The following is a 20,433-nucleotide window of genomic DNA, read 5'->3' on the forward strand; positions in this document are numbered from 1 at the left end:
CAGGAGTGTCTATTTTACAACCTCCTGAAGGACTGGTTATTGCTCACTTTGTGGGAATTCGGAACTAATTTTTGCTGAAGCCTGCATAGTTTCTCACAGTCTGTATTTCCAGGTACAGACAGGAAGGCCAGTACTTACACGGGGGGATAGGCTCTTCCCCAGGACTCTGTATTATCTGAGGTCCAGCACTGTTAGGTTGCACATGGGTGAGGTGAGGAGCAAGGAGACAAAGACACCTCCCCTCCTGATGTTCGTGTGCCAGCAGAGAGATTTATTTTCCACACCCTCCCTTATAAAGGGCATTTTGAAAGACCCAGTCTGGATATTCTCACTGGTCTGAATTCCACACTCCCTCAGGATCTGGCCAGTGAAATGCTTGCACCTTCATAAGAGATATGTCAGTCAGTCCCGGGGTTTGGTATGTGATACCCAGTAACACAGCACCAGCAAAAAAGCTCAGTTGTCTAAAGCTTTTTTGTTTAAATTACCATTTTTACCTCCCTCAAGACCAAGCCATTATCAGAGGGAAGTTGAATATAGGTTCAAAATAAATGGTGCAAGCTATTAAAATAAGTTACTTAACATTAAATATATTTAAATGCAGTTTGACCACTACCTTTCTTCCTGGTGTAGGGAAATCTCTACATTTACTGTACAGGAGCACAGCTTTAACAGAGATGAGAATATATGCAAACTAGTTGCTGTAAATATTTCCAGAATCTTTGTTTTTCTTTTGGGGAATTAGGAGGATTTTTAAGTTAGACCTAGAGCTGCTGAAATTTCAGTTCAGTTCCTGAACATCTTTTGAATTGAATTTTTACTTTTAAGTTATATATTAATTTAATATGTGAAAATAAATAATGAGGATAGAATTATGAAATCTGATATTTGGGGTGTTTAGTAAAGTTTAAAATCTACAGTAACATTTGCAGGCTGGAGTTTCGACAACCTACATGCTGATAATGTGGGAAGTTTCTTCAGAGTGAATTTAGAATACTTCAACATTTCTACACTAATGCCACATTCCATCCTTTCTAATTTTGATTTGGTTATTTTGGAGATCACTTAAGGAAGGTCACAAAAGCTGATGCAAAATGTGGAAAAAAGTGTGACAGTCATGATAAGAAAAAGTGTACATATAGACAATTTAATGAAGTTATGTATGTTTCAAGATTAATCTAGTAAAAATGTGATGAATACAGAGTAAAGGAAAATATTTTTCAGGAGAAATAATATCTTGAACCATCATCTTTACGTATATTGTAAATTTCAGGCATGTTCATGTACCATTCCTTCAAAGAAACTTCATCTCACTGTCTTGCTGAAGAATTTGGTCATGTAGCATATTCTTTCATTGGAATGTCATTCAAAGGACATGTGGAAGGAGAAGGAAAAAAAATAAATATATGGACACAGCTGTTCTGTAAGTTACATATTCTCTGAGCAGGTTTAGTTCACATAGTTCTTGGTGCAGCTCAAGAAGCACTTCTGTCACTGGGAACCTGATAAAAATAAGAACTTGGGAGTGAAGTTCCATTTAGCTCCATCTAGAAAACATACCAGATGCTGGCTGCTGATGGAGCCATCTGCTGTGGGAAGACTTAATGTCTGAGAAAAGGGAAGTCTCTAGGAAGTGAGCTGGGCATTCGTTGTCAGCATTTGCTTTTTATATCTGCTTGTTAACATAGCTGAATTTCAGCAATTCAGAAGGATTTTCTCAACAGCAAACACAAATTTGACTGAACCATGATAAGCTTAGCACTTTATTTGCATTTGCTATGTGGTAAATTTAGCTGTTTCTCCCATCCCCATGTAATTTTCATTATGGTACAGTCAGAAAAAATAGATGTTTTTAAATTAATTTGAAAGATAATAGTGGGAAGAGACAGAAATGTTAATATTTGCACTTGGTAATGCTTTCCATTATATTTATATTTCATTTTTATTACATAACTTTATATTTATTCCATTATTTTATATTCAATTTTTTAATCCATTCAGTTTTCCCATATTTATAAGATCTATTTATATTCCATTTTACAGTTTGAAAAATATGTCATCTATCTGTAGTTCCCATAGAGTCTCAAAAAAGAAGAAAAGTTTTGAAGGTAGTGATGTTTCTTTAATGTTCTGAGTAATTTAAAGATGAAGTGGCTATGGAATCAGTGTCCAAATGCAGGTATGGCACACAACTGTAGTTTTTCATTTAGTTTGTTCTTTGTCCATGTCACAAGAACATCATTGCTTTGTCTTGATCAAGAGTTGAGCAACTGAGTGTAGTGAGCCCTGGCAAACACGAGAATTTAAACAGGAACCAAATGTGATGAGCATTGGTACGGTCTGCAGGTCAACAAAAATTACAGCTACTGAACTCAGATACTGCAGTGATAGATGAAAATCAAACAAACAAAAAATAACGTTTTTAACTGCTTTAGGCACTGGATGAGTGCCTAACCACAGTGAGAACACTGACAAAGAAGGAGGCAATTTGCCTGAATGTTTTGTCATAGATCTTCAGTGTTTTTCAAAATAGAAACATTAAGTGAAAACCACCAAAGATTTAATTAAGAATTGATCTAAGTCTCACCAAAGTCCTACACACCAGTAAGATAAGTTTACAAATGGATGGATGAAATGGTGACTAATAAATATAATTCCTATTAACCTAAAATGACTATTATAAAATAAAATTTTATATGCAAAAGAAAACTCATACTTAAATCTAATATGAAAAAGTAAAGCATGCTTGTTTGGCTGTTCTATTATGTTATCCATCAGAGTTTGTACATTCACATGTTATTCTGTTTCTTCAGATACATTACTGATGACTCATCAAGCTATAAATATCACAATCAGTTTTTATTAGACAGTGAAATGTTACTGAGCAATTAAGTATGAAGATGAACTTCAAAGAGAAGTCTTTAGCTTCTTTAAAGGGAAAAGTCAATGTGGTTTTAGTGCCAGGCTGAATGGGAAGAGCAGATGTTAAAAGAAAAGCTGTTAAAGAGCCATTTAATAGGATCAAGAATTGTTGAATTAATACACATAGCTCTGTATGTCATTTGTTGAAAAGAGAGACACAAAGTAGATACTGTGCTATATTGCAATGTTTTCTGCATAGAGCCATTTCTGAATAACTTCCTGTCATTTAATCTGAGAGGATTATATATCTCTTATATAAGTTTGCAATATTTGGGAAGTGTTAGAAAAATAATATTGCTTTTATATCCCTTTCATATATTTTGTATTTCTTGTTCTTTAAAATCTATCCTTTTTTTTCCCAGCATTTGTCTTTAATGTTTCACAAGCTAACAGAATTTTTAATTGCCAGTTCTCGTTTCCCAGGTGCTTGTCTGTTCCTCATAATTTGTATTCACTAGTTGGTCTACATTTTGTTACTCCAAACTTCCTTCATGTAAATTATGCTGAAAGCATTATTGATTAGAATTGTATTGTCAGTGAACTCTATTGAACTAAGTAATTAAACACTGAAATAGACTTTCAGGGGATACTCATTGACAGTTTTGTCAAGTAAAGTAGAAAATTTTCAGCTTGATATCAACTCAGATAACTTTTGGACTGAAAGAGATTTTCTATGATTTTCTATAGATTTCATGATGTTGTTAGGTTCCCTTTTTAATTAAATGTCATAGTGTCCATCAAAATATAGTAATGTCCATCAAAATTAAATGTTAAGTTCCAAAGCAGCTACAGGATCAAATAATACAACAAGCTGTAACAGGAATGGTAATGTGACTCTATTGTAAGAGATGTTATCTGAGGAGACAGTATTAACAGTTCTGTATTTAAGGGTGGTAGCACTGAGGTCTTAGTCAAAAGTTTTAGATGGGCAGTGGAAAATCAGACCAAAGGTAGTATAATGGACATAAATTATAAAGAATATCAGAAGTGAAAAGGTTAAATTTAGGAGAAGAATGAGTTGGTGTGCTAAATTTAAAGATTAAATCCTATAGAACTGGTGTGAAAAATCAGCTCTACGTACAGAGGATAAGCCCGTATTTATGCAGTCTGTATTTGAATAGTTGAAAAGAGTTTAGGAATTTCCTTTTCCGAAGATGTGCGTCCCATATCAGAGCTGTATAAATACAGTAAGGATTCTTTGCTGTAGACACAGTGCCTACTGAAAGACAACTTGAAGAAGGAAAAAGTTTCAACACATCTGTCTATATATTTGGAAGGAGGAATTATTTTTATATGGGTTAATCACATGTGGGTTTGCACAGTCCTTCCTCGTGTTAAATCTCTGGGGTTTTGTGCCTGTGCACTTTCTAGTGGATGAATACAACTCTTTGGGTCATATTTTCAGTGTCATGTTGTTCATGATGATTCAACTTGCTATTTCATTTCTTGGGACCAGATATCTATGCCAGCTGCAAATTTTCAGAAATCTCCTTCTTCTCCTTTACTCATTGATGGGAACTGACAGCTGCATCTTTTTCCTGATGTGTCATTGATTATGCACTGCCAAAAGTCTGCTAGGTTGTTTTGGTTTGTTTACCATTAGTGCATTAAAAAATCAGAATAAATAGATGAAAAGGGCCTGATTGTCTAGATGCTAACTGTGTAAAAGCAAAATAAAATATGCCAGCACTGCTAATATTTTGTGGGCTATTAAACTTAGAATTGGTTGGCCTCTGAAGTCTACTTTAGTAGTCATAACCTGCTGTAATCATATACATCCTGACAGTGGGATTTTTATTTCAACTGTTAATAAATCAAGCCTGGACCACAAGGTTATATACAGTATTCTCAGTAAATCATAGAATCATAAAATGGCTTAGGTTGTGAGGGACCTTAAAGATGATAGTTCCCACCCACTTGCCTTGGTCAGGGACATCTTTCACTAGATCAGGTTGCTCAAAGCCTCTTCCTGCTTGGTCTTGAACACTTCCAGGGATGGGGCATCCACAGCATCTCTTGTCAACCTGTTCCAGTGCCTCAGCACTCTCAGAGTAAATAATTTCTTCCTAATATCTAATCTAAACCTACACTCTTTCAGTTTCAATCCATTCCCCCTTGTCATATCACTATGTGCCCTTGTAAAAAGTCTTTCTCCATCTTTCTCTGCCCTTTGGGTATTGGAAGCCACAATTAGGTCATCCCAAAGCCTTCTCTGGGCTGAAAAATTAAAATTCTCTCAGCCTTTCTTTGCAGGAGAGATGCTCCACCCCTCTAATCATTGTGGTGACGTCCTGTGGACTGAGTCCAACAGCTCCATGTCCTTCCTGTGCTGGGGCCCCAGAGCTGGATGCAGCACTGCAGGTGGGGTCTCACCAGAGGGGAGGGGCAGAATCCCCTTCCTCTCCTGCTGCCCACAGTGCTTTGGATTCAGCCCAGGACACAGGTGGCTTTCTGAGCTGCAATTACACATTCCTGGCTCCAGCACCCCCAAATCCTTCTCACAGGGCTACTCTGGATCTGTTCATCAGCCTGGATTGATACCAGTGGTTGCCCTGACCCAGGTGCAGCTCCTTGCATGAACTCTTATGAGACCTCATGAGATTCCCATGGGTCCAGCTGTCGAGCTTGTCCAGGTCCCTCTGGATGGCATCCCATCCTTCAGGCATGTCAGCTTTATCCTTAGCTTGGTGTCATCTGCAAACTTGCTCAGGGTGTACTCGATACCTTCATCTGTGACTATAATGAAGGTATTAAATAATAGTCATCCCAGTATGGAGCCCTAAGGGACACTACTTGTCATTGCTCATCATCACTATGATCACTACTCTCTGGATACTTCTGTCCAACTAATTCCTTATCCACCCAGCAGTCCCCCCATCAAATCCACATCTTTCCAGTGTGGTGGGGTACTCTGTCAAAGGCTTTACAGAAGTCTGGATAAATGGCATCTGCAGCCCTTCTCTTGTGCACTGATGTAGTCATCCCACCACAGGCCACTGGGTTGGTCAGACAGGTGTGGTGATTGGTGAAGATGTGCTGGCTGTCCCAAATCACCTCCTGTCCCCCATGTGCCTCAGCACAGCTTCTAAGAGGATCTGGTCCGCGACCTTCCCAGCGCAGAGGTGAGATGGACAGGTCAGTAGTTCCCAGGGTCCTCCTTTCTATCCCTTTTAAAGATGGTTGCAATGTTTCCCTTTTTTTTCACCACTCTGGGACTTAACCTGACTGCTGTGACTTTGCAGGTATCATGGACTGTGGCGTAGGAGCTAAATCAGCCAATTCTCTCAGGGCTCTCTAATGCATCCTCTTGGGTCACATAGATTTGTTTGTCTCTGTATTGGTCAGGTGATCATGAACCTCATTTTCTACAACCATTTTGCACAACTAATAAAGGTCAGGTAATTAATAATTTTCTTCACTTCCCCCTAAATCCCCAGTTCCTCCCTGTTTCCTGTCCCCACTTCCTCCCCTCTCCTCACCCCACTCTGAAACACAGGGTTCAGGTAATGCCCAAGTACAAAATGTATCATGTAAGTGTCTTTGGAGTATGAAGAATAGTTGTATCTGACAAAGGCTGGATTTCAGCAAAAGCATATCTGCTGAACAGCTTAATGCTTATATGACTTTCCCCAACTCTGATTGCTAATGCAGAATTAAATCAGGTAGGAGTATTTGAAACTCAGGTTGGATACTGTTATAATACATATCTGTCTATCTATCCACCTACCTATCTCTCTGTATATATAGATATAGATATATGGTGTAATTATATGTAGCATACTTTTTCTAGATAACCTGATCATTCTGGGGTTTGATTAATAAAAAATTTCACAGGTTTGCTAGATTTAAAATGTTTGTGCTTAGGAAAACCAGCATTGCAGTTCTCTGTTGCATTACAAATTATTTCAATCTCATTTGATTATTGTACAATTTTAAATATTCTTATCTTCAGCTTCCATATTGCTGACTTACAATTATGATTAATCTTTTTTTCACTTGAATATAAACCAGGTTCATGTGCCCACTTCCACTACCAAGAGTACCTTCAAAAGATTGCTTTAGAAACACCCGGGTGATCATGCACTTTGCAAGGGTACTTTGTGAGCAGTATTTGTTGCAATTTGTTGCACCCCTATCAAATTACCTAATTTTTTCAGAATTTACAGCAGAATGTCCTAAACTAGTAATTATAATTGGACCAGAAAAAGTTTTTTAAAAAGAGGAGCTTAAAAATAAACAGTTGCATGATTGCTGAAGGAGTGTCTCAGTTTACAGACAAATTTTAGGAGAAAATGCTCTGGAAGCAGTGTTTCCTCTAAAGAGTTAGGCTTTGGGGCTCCTTTTTTGCCAATGAGAAATGAATTCCAGTGGGTGAAAGTGAAAAAAAGTAAAACTGTTTATTATTCTACTTTAATTTGTCCTAAACCACAGACTTTATTCCACTTTTTTCTTGTTTTAGGGGCTGGTTTTTTTTCAGTCAGGGACATGTAGCACAAGAAATAATTTAATTCTTTATAGAAGTTTTATCTCAAATGCAGGCTTTTTAAACCTAGCTGGAAAACAAAATCAAGTCATTTGTCCTGACATAGTCCATGTGAATAATTAAATCCTTATTTTGAAAACCAAAAGGTTAATTTCTAATATTTAAGGAAGAAACAGTCAGAGGTAGAGTGATCTCTGACGTGCAAGTCTTTCTAGTTACAAGATATTTGCCTCTGTTGTATACTGAAAATTAGAATCTGTTGGAATGTTTATTAATATATGTTTAATTGTGTCAGTAGAAGAGTAAAAATGCTGACTAATCTTAAAACAATAGGTAAATATAATTCCCTTGAAGACAGATTATATTGAAATTTATACCTGCACTACATTACTAAGCTGATGGCAAAAGTGAAGCAACTTGCAGTTAGAGTACTACAGATGATTGTAATGAGCAGAGTATTTCTAAATTGTTGTATTTCATAATGAATATTTTTAAAATCCCATTAATCAGATCTGTGTATAGTTTCATATTTTCCTAGGAACGGGTTTAATTATATGTTATATATAATTATGTAACATGTATTTCAAAATGTGTAAGAGAACCCTGACAGTATTTGTGGATTTGAAGTTTTCAGAAAATCACTGGAATTTGGTGATGTGGTGACACATCAGAAACACTGAGTCAGCTTCTTTCAGGACTGTCCTGTAGTATAAAACTGGCATCCAAGTTCAGCATAAGGGAGTTGTTCAATTTAGAGATAATTTTTTGGGCTGCAAGAATCCACTAGGCCAGGATGCTCAAAACTCCATTCAGCTGGCCTTGAACTTATGTTTTGACAACATCCACTTATCTAGTTATTTTATTAGGAAAGTCAAGTCACTGTCATCACTTCTAGTTACTTAAAGTATCATTTAATATAGAATCATTTTCTTTGTTCATAAGTGGGTCATTTTTTGTGAGCTTGTCGTTTGCTAAAGTAGATAGTACTGATATTAGATGAGGCATTTGATTTTCCTATGTTTCTCTGCTAAAGTGTTTATTCAAAGTCCATAAGTGTTAAGATCCCTGCTTAACCTCAAGGTCTTGAATATCCTAGTAAAACACAACTTTTGTGCTGCAAATTTGAGATTTTTCCCCTCTTTTTAGAACAAGAAGTACTGCATGAAAGAAAAAAGAATTAAGTTGCAAAAGGAAAAGGTGTTTTAATTTACTGTTTGGTCCTTCTCAAAACAACAATTTTAAATTAAAAAGTATGGTACATTAGCATTAATTGTGAAGTTTACCTGTTTTTGTGAAATGGAATATGAAAGCTGGATCTGTTTTTCATTTAACTACAAGCAATATGAATTGGATTTATTTCATTTGGGATTTTATAAAAACTTCAAAATAAAATGTTTCATTCCAAGTAAAAGTTCCATTTTGAAAAGGATAGAATGTTATGACTCATCCATTAATTAATAACTGAGTTTGATTCCACTGAGCATATTTGTCAGTTCTATTTCTAGTCAGGTCTACTGTAACGTTTAAGTGAGAAGAAATTATAGAATGAGTTAAAATTTATTGTTACTGTGATATTTTCTGAAAAATATCTTTGCCAGGATTTCTTCTCTTAGGAAGTTGAGAAGCTGCAGAGAAAAAAGGAAATAATAATTATCTAATTCTCTTCTCCTGTATTTGCTGCTCTGGAATGTAGTCTGGAGGTTGTTTACCAACAAGTGCATGTTTGATTGGTTCCATGTGAATTGTTTTTTCTTAGTGACCAATCACAGCTGGCTGTGTCCGACTCTCTGAGTCAGTCATGGGTTTTTATTATTCATTCCTGTTAAACCTTCTGATGTATCCTTTTCTCTCTAGTTTAGTATAGTTTTACTATAGCATTAATATAATATAATATAATATAATATAATATAATATAATATAATATAATATAATATAATATAATATAATATAATATAATAATCAGCCTTCTGAAAACATGGAGTCAGATTCATCTCTTCCCTCGTCCTGGGACCCTCACAAACACCACGTTTTATGATTCAAAGAATTCTTCTCCACAGTAAGGAGCTGTAAAGTAAAGCCCACCTTTATTGGCCTGGTCAGTGGGAGCATGTGGCATGCAGGGGCTTGATGCCTGAAAGATAGGCTGGAATTAAATCCCCACAGACTGATGTCTGTAGAGCAGATATTTGTTTATTGCAGCGCTGGTGGTGAGGGGGATATCTCCACCTAACTCACCCACCTTTGTCAAGTGTTGTGGTATATTTATACAGTTTTGCTTAGTGTTACTGTGTCACTGTAACATTGTCACATACACACCAGAACTAATGTACATGGAATGATCTCATGGTTATTCGATTGTTCTTTTACACTCTGCTTGTGCCTCCCCAGTTCAGGGGTCGTTGGGGGTCTTTGATGAAGGCTTCCAAAATCATCTTCGCATCTGAACTTTTCAACTTCGTCTTCGGAGCATGTGCAGTTACATGTGTTCCTTGGTCTACCCGGTCCTAACCAGCCTAAGTGCTTTGTTTTGTGGCTAATTGGCTTTACCTTTGCCAATTTCTAATTAGTACTATACTTACCTATCTCTGAAACTATCCATCTAGTGCAGTATTTCTTTCTTTTGTCTATTCATCACTAAGCAAGTAGTTAACCATATACTACCCATTACATTGTGTAGAAAGATTATATAAGGTTATACTTGTATAAAAAGCTATGATTCAAGTTACAGAAGTATGGAAAGCTATTATTCAGGTTATATAAGTATAGAAAGTTGTGATTCAGGTTATGTTGATATCAGATTATATTGATGTCTTATTACTCAGGTTGTATAAGCACCTTGTAACTTTGTCCTAAGTTATATAGGTAATATGGTTAACACCACAGCCCACGTACATCTCTGCATGCTTATCCTACAGTGGTTATTTATTCATTTACAAGCTTGGCATCCGATGTGTTGGAGGCAGGAAAGTGACAAACACACAAAGGTCATGTAGCAGTGCCCAGCTTTATTGGGACTTCCTTATGTAGATGAGAAGGCCATGAGGCTAATCCTCATTGGTCAAGCTGGTTGCCACCCAGTCAACCAGCCTGAATCTCCAACGGCCTTGGCTTGCTCTCCTAGGCCTTACTGGTTGTTACCTAAGTAAGGTAATTATATAATCAACCACATTTCAGTTAAAAATTTGGAATAATTTGTAACTGGGATGCCTACAGGCCAGCTGTGGGCCACCACAGTGTTGATATCAGGTTTTATTGATATCTTTTAACTCAGGCTATATAAGCACCTGGTAGCTTTGACCTCAGTTATATAGGCATCGTGGTTAACCACACCTCCATGTTCATCTCCGCCATGCTCATCTTACAGTGGTTATTTATTCATTTACCAGTTTAGCATCTGCCCTGTTTGTTTATCTAAAAGTTACAGTCTTAAGGGGTTGGGGTCTTCTGTAATTTTGATTTTCTTATCTTACATTACGTGGCACACTGTTCTTATCTAATACATTCATCACACCTATTTTGCTAATGCTTACTGGTATTATTACACTTTATTGCTATATCAGTTATACCTCATCTGACATTGTGTAATACTTATGTTCCCATTCTTTTATTACATTTTTCTGTGCTTTGTGACAGCTCTTCTATTGCTCATAAAAATGGCAGCTGGTAAGCGCTCTTCCGTGTCGCTTAGCGCATGAGGGTGAAGCCCTTGTCCTGCAGAAACGGTTAGCCATTAGCTCACATTCCTTTCCCTCATCATCTTAGTCCATTTGTTTTTTCTTTCTTCTCCAAGAACAGTTAGCATTAGTCATGGCATCCACCATTTGCTTATCATCTGGGGCTGGGCTTCTTGTTTAGCAAAAGCGGTTGCAATCTAGCACAGCCGGTAACACCTAACTTTTATTAATCTATACTTTATACTAAGGCTCTTCTGTTAAAAGAGTCCTGTGTTTCATTTACCAACTTATAATAGAACTAAATTGTTCTTACTGATGTCTCAAAACTTCATACTTTCAAAGTTTTGCTCTGTTTCTTGTGTGGTATATGTTTTAAAGTAAGAAAAATCTCACACTGTCACTCATGCTAAATACATCCCTTTATGTCTCCTGTTCATCACAGGCAATCCATCATTTGCAGTGTTTCAGTATGGTAATTTTCTCACTCAGAAGCAGAACATAATTTCAATGTATAAAACATCTATTCATCTATATTAGGAAAAATTAAGTTCTATAGGTGAGCAAGGGGACATAGTCCCCTTGAAATCTATACAGGATGTTGGAATTAATTAAATTTCGATGAACTAAGACATGTTTTCAGTTGCATTGACAAATGTTTTGAAATTATCTCATGCTTTTATTCTTTGTGTTAGACAGAGCTATGAAGAACTGGAAAGACAACTGAAAGAAGTATTTAAGGAGAGGAGCAACATACTTCATCAACTGTTAAAGACTTCTAAAGAACTTCAGGGAATTAAAGTAAACCTTCAGGTTAGACTCTGTCTCAGTTTCTATAAGATTACTTACTTACCTCTACATTTTCTTATTGGTGTTTTTTAATTACAAAACATATGTTTCTTTTTAAAAATCATTAAATATGTGAATAATTTTTGTTTATTTTGTTTATTTTGTTGATCTTCTACTTAACATAAACCTGATGGTTTAATGGAAAATTTCATCCTAATGTGTTGGGGCCTTTTCAACTCAATAAAAATAAAGAAAATATGAAAATAGAACATAGAAAAGGAAGGGAAGGACAAGAAATATGCAGTATTAATAGAGCTGACACACATTTGAAGCACAGACAGACAACTCTTCCACTAATTAAAGTTGAAAAGAGGGTATTTTATTGCAGTGCTGGACACATGTGGAATCATTTCCAAATACATGTGCGTGGAGTTGCAGACTCCTGCCCTCTATTTACACAGATAAAGTTTTACATATCCAAGTGGTTTCTAAGGACTCATAATACATAATCATTACCTGCCCACTTCATATTATAATCAGCTGAGTATCCATTATGGCTGCGCAGTTGTGTTGCCTTAATTGGGTTGGTGGGATTTTGAAATAGGGGAGTGGGCATAGGGGAGGAAGAAAGTCCTCTTCCTCATGGTGAACTCTTCACCCATGGCCAGTTAGCAGCACCTTTTGACCTGTTGGTCACGGTCCAAGTCTCTCTTAATTGTTTAATTATTCTTGAAGCAAGGTATCTCTATGGTCTCTGTTTCTTCACAATTGCTTCATCTATCCCTGTCATTTCTCGCTTCTCTTTCTTAATATATTTGTTACTCTTTAACTAAGGTACATGATCTTAGTTAGCTAACTTAGTTTCTTAACTAATTTTAAAATCTTAGCCAAAATTTGTGATCTTCTACTATCCCAGTTATATTCCCAGCTGGCCCCTTGACTCACATTTGTACTGGCAGCTACTGCAAAGGATGGTCTTTGCTGTTGCAGGTTGGATCCTTGCTGCTGAATTCCATGCACTCAACTTAATTTAGCTGCTCAGTTTACCTTTCTGATATGCCATCTACACAGTCTGCCTGGATTTACTGCAGGGCATTGCTTTACAAGTTCAGCTGACAAACGGTGCTAGATGAGCCTCAAGTGAGAGCTGAGACTTCTCTTCATTTAACTTCTGGATGCTTAGGCTGAAAGGTCAATAAAATAACTCTGAACTCATATCAGCTTCTCAGAGGAAAAACTAGATTGAAAATGCTTCCCTGGATTTGAGGTCCAGATATTCAGCTGAGGGAGCACCTGTCTTTTCCCAGCAGAGACTATTGGTCTGGTAAAAACATTTAGACTCATTATCAATTGAATTTGATCTCAGTATTTCATGCCATTTTACAGGAAATTATTTTTCTGACAATACATCTTTGTCTTCATTGATGTAAGCTAGCTGGGAAAAACAAAAGGAGGAGAATACTAGTGGTGTGTATCACTACTATGCTAGATTATAGTATTATGTTATATTTGCCTATGTTCCAGACTTCTCTTGTTTTGATTAATCAACCCTTTGATCTTTGAGGTATTTGGTTTGGGAGTTGGGTTTAATTTGGGGTTTTTTTTAAAGTCTTTATTGCTGCTATTGTAGGCTTTTTCTTCCTTTTTAGAGAAATATGTTCTCCTTGTAGCAAATTTATTTTAGAATATAGCACAGTTGAAGGTAGTATTCAGCAAAATTACACTGAAATATTTTAGACTGAGCACTGTACAGAGATCTTGAAATGGGCAAAGAGCTGTAGTATTATCTTCTGCATATACACACTTACTTGGTCATAAAATTCTAATGATTTTAGTCACTTGTCTGTTTCTAAATCTGCTTATTGTATTTATCTCTCATTTAGTATTTGAAAAATATACAGCTGTGTACAGTTAACTGTGTTTGAGCTACAGTAAAGAAAAATCAGAGTATTGTTCCAGTTTTCTTAAGTGGTAATGTCTGCAATTCACCAAGACCAATTTATAGATGAGAGCTAAATACTTTCAGAGATTATTAATAAAAAGGATCTCTTTAATAGAGTTTTTTTTTGTTGCTATCAGTCTTTAAAAAATGATGAAGCATCAACAAAAAGTGATGTACAGAAACTTCTGGAGCTGGGCCAAAACCAAAGGTAAGACCCTCACTTGTTTCCTTCTCTTTCCATTTCCTGGCTAAAAGTTGTCAGACTAGAAAATTCCACCTTTCCATTTACTGTATAGATAAACTGTGCTGTATTCCAGAGTCTGATAATTGTAGCAGTAACATAAAGGCAGGAAATACTCTTTTTGAAACAAATTACGGATTTGCTGATATTTGACATATGATAGGAAAATGTATTAAAATGGTATGGTGAGATATCTGCTAAAGAAAAGCATTTTGAATTTTAAAGGAAGACTTAGTCATGAAGTATTCCTAAAAAAATAAATTCGGGATTTTTAGAAAATTAAATTGCTAAAGTGTCTAAATCTCTAAATTTGGAGATTACATTTATTCAAACCTCTTAATTAAATGTTTATGTGTGTAGACACTCAAAATTGCTAGTCCATGTGCAAATAGGAATACTTGCACTGGATGTTTGTGATGAATGGAGTTAGAAAGAGAAAGAAGTAATAATCTCAAATTATTCATTGAGCACTTAAAAAATTAATTCCCATGGCTGGAAATGCAAGTTCTCAGCCTAGTCCTTAGTCTCAGTTTCCCTAATGCTTCATTGTAAGTAAGTCTCAGCATTCTGTGTCTCTTAATTCTTGAAATTCAGCCCAGCAGATAGCAACATCAATACAATTTTAGTAACCAGAAAACATAACTAATACAGTGACCACTTTTGCTGGAAAAATAGTATATAATGAGTGCATCTATACTTCATATTTCCCCCTAGGGAAAATGTTTAGTAAGAAAAATTTTTAAGTTCATACTTACTTCATTGTTAAAAATGCAATAATTAAATTCCATGGCCATCTCACATCTACATTTGCTGTAGAAGTACACATGCAAGTACATATGAAATTGCATTGCTACATAGAAACTTTGTGAGAAAATTACCTTCATATCTTAAATACCCAATACAGAAGGGTCTGCAATACAATACCAGTAGAATTTCTTATTTTTACTGTGATACATAACAATCTTTCAGGTATTCCAGATAAAGATATTAAATTATAAAGGAAAGACGTTAGCTACTGTCCTGTTTAAATACTTATGTGGCTTACATGTGACTGAAGGTACATCTCAGCTGTCCTTTGCACAGACAAAATCCTTCATCGTACATGAATGCAGTTTTGTGGTGGTTTGATTGTTGTGCAACTTTATGAAATTGAGACATGAATTGATTAAAAATATTAATGGACTGTTTAGTAAACAGATCTGAGTTGCAGGTGGGAAAACTGAGTCTGCTAAAAGAAAATTTTGTTACATCTTTCAAATATTTTTCCTAATCTCCTCTGTAAATCACCACTTGCAGTCTCTCAAGTTCCACCCAAAAATACATGTTGACTTTTGCTTCTAAGGCATCCAGACATCCAGAGTGTACTGCACAAGAGCAGTTCCTGGAAATAAAAAGGGATCAGTGCAATCTGCTGCTGAGCAGCCCACTCCATCATTCAGAAGATGAAAAGTTTTTACAGTTTTTACAAGGAAATTCTTTAGTTGCCAGCAGTTTACAGACTTACTAGATTTCATTTCCAGAATGATGTAAATTTCAGCATATGAAAGAGGTATTAAAAAGTGCCAGGGAATCTTCCTCATAGAATTTCACTAGGGAAAGGTCACAGTTGATTTGCCAGGGTCCTCAGGCTACCTTTTATCTGCAGCAAATGAAGAAAAGTGAACGTACTTAAATCTATTGCATTGTAGCCAAAATTCAAAATATAACCCAATATTAATGTTATGATCGTTCTTTGAACAAACATGAGCTGCAAACTTGGTCTGAGTGTGACTTTGATTATACTCTGCAATGCTGGATGATACAGTAAAGTTTAGAGTACTAGAATTTCAGCTTTTGTAAGTAAATTTTCTGCTGACTTCAAAATAGATTTTTTCTAAAATTCCTTTTGTGCAAATTCTTCAATAATTCCCAAGTTGCATGTAAAATTTAGTCACTTATTATGATGCCCCCAGTTTTATTCTGTGTATCATGAACACTGTGAAATGATGGCATCTGTTAGTGCTGATGGTATATTGTTTTCATGCTACTCAATCACTTTTTCAATTAAATCTGATCTGTACTAGTGTTGCCAAAATTGCTGAAAGTAGTAGGGGTTATCAGCTAAAAAGAGATGATCGAGCAAGTAGCAAGTTCTTTTAAAATTATGTGTTTTCCATTCAGTTTAGTTTTCACAGGGCTAAATTATTATGTGTTACTGCATGTAAATCCAGTTTTGGCTTGATCTTCATTGCGAGTTTATCCATGCAAGCAGCAGTCCTCCAAAAGCTCTACAGCGGTTATGAAATATGTCATTTTACTACTTTGTAACATTTCCAAAGTGTGTCACATGCTGTGGGTAGAAAATTCTCACAATTTGGGGGAAAATCTTTGTCTGAATCAGTAACGCAAAGGGTTTTCACTTGATTCAAATAAAGCCAATCCAAGCAATTATCCTGTTATTTTTTCTTTTTATGCCATCATCTTCTATTGAGATTTTGTTGCTGGTCTCTAGAAAGTGCCGTATGAGGCTGAATTTTATCAGAGCATGATTTGTTTGTTTTACAGCAGATATAAACTAGTTCTTATTGATAATAGTATGTCTCAATGTCAGTGGATTTTCACTTGCCTACTTTCCTCACTTTTTTGGTGCCAGTCATTTTTGTTAGAAATTATGCACAGGCAGATGTTTTGTACAGCAGGCCATTCAGCAGATATAAACAGTGGCCACTTTGTATCATAGATAATTTTTGTTTTGCATTGGCACTATACTTCATGGAGTCATTATGATTTAATTTGTGAGTCTCAAAGTACCTCTGTTTGCTACTCTGAATAATTAAAGGTCCATTTTTTTAATCCAAATAAGTATTTCCTAGTGGTCACTTGTGTTAAAATTTTTGTTCTGTGTTTTCAATAACCTAGGGAAATGAAATCTCTCCAGGAAGCCTTTCAAAAGCAGCTTAATGAGGCAGCTGAGAAAGCAGAGAAGCAGCAGGCTACCGTGAGTGATTCTCTTTCTTTCCTTATTTTTTGTTTTTCTTCTGTTTTTTCTTAATCTTGCCTTGAGAATTTGTTAGCTCAAAAAACTTTGTAAAAAAAGAATGGATTCCACATATGTGTTAGTACTCTGCAAGCTTCAGAAGAAAGGATCTGGAAAAAGTTTTAATGTTCTAAAATATTAAGATTCCCATCTTCCCTTATTTCTGTGGAATTTAGGGATGTTTATACACTTTTGGAGACTTTATACAGAAAATTTAGGCCTGGGTTCTCTCCCTGGTGAGGTGATCTTTATGGACCCTCATTCTCGTCTATACTAATATAGACTGTCATACATCTATTGACTTTGTAGGAATTACTATGGATTTTCAGCAACAAAATAGATGGTAGAGTGTCTGATTTTGACCATAGTAAAACTAATTATCACTCTAGAAGGTATTATTAAGTCCCATTAAGATTTCATGCTTTATTGAAATTCTGTTTCTGGACAAACTGCACAATTGTTCTGACGATAATGAAGCAATGTAATGTTTTGGAGCATAAATAGACACATTTTGCTACTGTAGGGGGAAAAAAAGAAGTGGAATCATGTTTACTAAGATAAAAGAAGGAAATTTTTCATATATTGGTTATTAATATTCCTGCAAATGGACACAAATTATAATCTCCAGGCTAGATAATCTCCAGAGGTTCCTTCAAACCTTAAGGGTTTTATGACTCGAATTCTGGATTTGAAAACAACCTACTTGAAGTGTTTATAGATCTATTTTCTATTTCATAGTGGATAACTACTGATTTATTTACTAAGATTTTGCTGTCTTCCAGTGTCACACAGCAAGGGTTTGTCCAAGACAGAAGTTTAAATGTAATTATTAAATTCAACAAATATTTATAGTGCCTTATTTCATATGACTATGATTTCTATGTGGCTTTATTCCCTTGGTGAACAAAATGTGAGAGTGTATGTTTTCCCACCTTCTAATTAGAAACAGCTTAGATTGTAGACCAAACTATTACTATTGTAGGTTTCTTTCAGTTAATCATATTTTTGAAAACACATTTTTTCCCTTTGTTGCTCAGAAGTATGTAAAGATACTTTTTGTTCTTGTGTACCGCACGAGAACTGGTTTTGAACTGGCTTTGAGCCCTGTCAGGGTTGGGCATCCACAGCCTCCCCAGGCAAGCTGTTCCAGTGCCTGACCTCTCTCACAGTGTCCCCTCTGTTAATTTATACCCTTTGCTCCCTGTCCTGTCCCTAAAGTTCTTGATGAAGGGTCTCTCTCCAGCTTCCCTGCAGGTCCCTTCTCATACTGGGAGGTTGCTCTGAGGTCTCCGTGCAACCTTCTTCTCTCCAGGCTGAACAGCTAACACTCTCTCAGCCTGTGGGGATGTGCTCCCGTCCTCTTATCAGCTTTGTTGCCCTCCTCTGAGCTTGCTCTGGCAGTTCCATGTTCTCTTACCCTGGGGACACCAGAGCTGTACACAGTGCTCCAGGTGGGGTTTCACAAGAGGAGCGTAGCGGGGCAGAATCACCTCCTTCAATATAGTTCTGAAATAAGAAAACAATTAGTATCTAGCTGTCTCTGATAAGTACTCAGAACATTCTAGATGAAAGGTGACATTTTTTCAGGTGAATTGAATACATTCCTATTGACTTTATCAGCTCAATGAATTCCAGTCCTACAAATGGACGATGGACAACATATTTCATTATTGAATCTCTTTTTTAGATTTTGATACTCAAGACTAATTCAGGTGTGGATTACATAAATATCAGATACAGTGAATGGTTTTGTTTGTGTTTGTTTTATAGTAGTTTTTTTTTATTTGAACAACAGTGCCTTGTGTACATTCAGTCCCATTCTAGCACTTTGAAGAGCACAAGATTTGTTCTACACAAAACAATATCTACCATTAACTATGAGCAAAATATCACCTGGTGTAGAAACCAGGAAAAGCTCTTCTGAATGTATAACAGAATCTGGCTTGGAGTGGTGGCAGATGCTTCAAGAATCTGAATTGTCAAGCTGTATTCCAATAGTTGACACTAAAAGCATATTAAACTTGCTAATAGTTCTGAGGAAATCAGAACTGTGTCCTTGGTTTGTGATTTAATTCTTTATGCCTCAGAGTATAATATACACAGTGAAGCTCAGCAGTACAGTAAGACTAAATGAATATTCACAAAGTACCTCAGGATCCTCAGATGAAAATTGCAATAGAAATGGAGATAGATATTATTACTGACACACAAGGTTATTTTATACCTGGTTTCTCTCTGTGTTCCACGTTTTTCTGAAAACAATGTGAAACCTATGAAAGAAGATGTAAGTACTTTAATGCAAGACTAGTGAGAGAATGGGAGCTTGAATTTAATTCTAATTTAATTAATTGTCAAACTTCTTCCTAGTCCAATTTAAGGACATTTTATATTATAGGACTTGGTGAAATAAATCTTACTTTTCATCAGAGTAAATGAAAGTAGAATTACATTTCACAAAGACTAATAAAGCACTGGTGGGAGGGGGAAGGGTGTAAATACATTTTTCTACATTTGTGGAGGAGGCTTGCTGTATGTATGGCTGTATAAATTCAACTCGTAACACCTGCCTGAAGGTATTCTTTATTAGATCAATGTAAAAGTGTAAGTAAGAATTCACAAGAATTAAGTCAAAATAAATGAAAAATAACCAGGAAATTACTCAAGGACTCTGGCCAAAACAGAAGAAAAAAGGAGTCACAACAGCTATACATGAGACTTTACATTCATGTCTTCTTGTGCAATGTGTGACAAGGCTTTTCACTACTGTTGTATGAGTGATTCATCAGAAACATAAATATCAATTTTATTATGCTTGCATGTCCATTTTTTTACACTTTAAGACTAGACAAACAGAGAGCTGTAGGCAGCAAAAAAGTTGCTGTTCTGAGCAGCTCCTGAAGTGTTGGTGGGTGCCAGTGGAGCTGTGCTGGGTGGTCAGAACCTTCTGGGGACAGAAGCAGCAGCTCAGGCCTGAGAAAAGTAAAAGGATGTGTAAAGACACTCCTGTCCTTTAGAGCAGTACTCACACTGAGGGCTGAGCAGGGATCTCAGGAGTGAGCACTGCCTTTCTGGATTGTGTCCTGTGTCTGTAGCACTAACAAAGAGCAGCAGCAGTTTGTCTTGGGACAGGTCTTTTCTAGAAAATTTATGGCACATCTCAGATACATTTATGCCTATTGTTTCAGCTGTTGTGTCTGGGATAATAAAATGTGCAGAGAAACACTAGAAAAACTATAAGGGTGGTTTAAATTTTAGACTAGTCCTACATTGCAGACTTCAAGGTCAAATACAGTCTTCCAGAAAGAGTTTGGTTATGAAGGAGCTTCTCTACAGATCATCTCACACTAGAACTGTAGATTATTTTAATAT

At 36.1% G+C, this 20,433-nt stretch overlaps 1 protein-coding gene across 2 annotated transcripts in view; it reads left to right on the forward strand.

Moving 5' to 3' along the window:
- Positions 1-20,433, forward strand: part of LUZP2 (leucine zipper protein 2) — a 150,689-nt gene that overhangs the window by 54,812 nt on the left and 75,444 nt on the right. For both annotated transcript variants that reach the window (XM_039725107.1, XM_039725108.1), the window contains exons 2-4: positions 11,772-11,889; positions 13,945-14,015; positions 16,947-17,025. In XM_039725107.1, the coding sequence (XP_039581041.1) occupies positions 11,772-11,889; positions 13,945-14,015; positions 16,947-17,025 (268 nt within the window). The remainder of the gene's footprint in view (positions 1-11,771; positions 11,890-13,944; positions 14,016-16,946; positions 17,026-20,433) is intronic.

The sequence above is a fragment of the Passer montanus genome, unplaced genomic scaffold (assembly GCF_014805655.1).
Source record: "Passer montanus isolate IOZ18808 unplaced genomic scaffold, ASM1480565v1 scaffold54, whole genome shotgun sequence".
Lineage (NCBI taxonomy): Eukaryota > Metazoa > Chordata > Aves > Passeriformes > Passeridae > Passer > Passer montanus.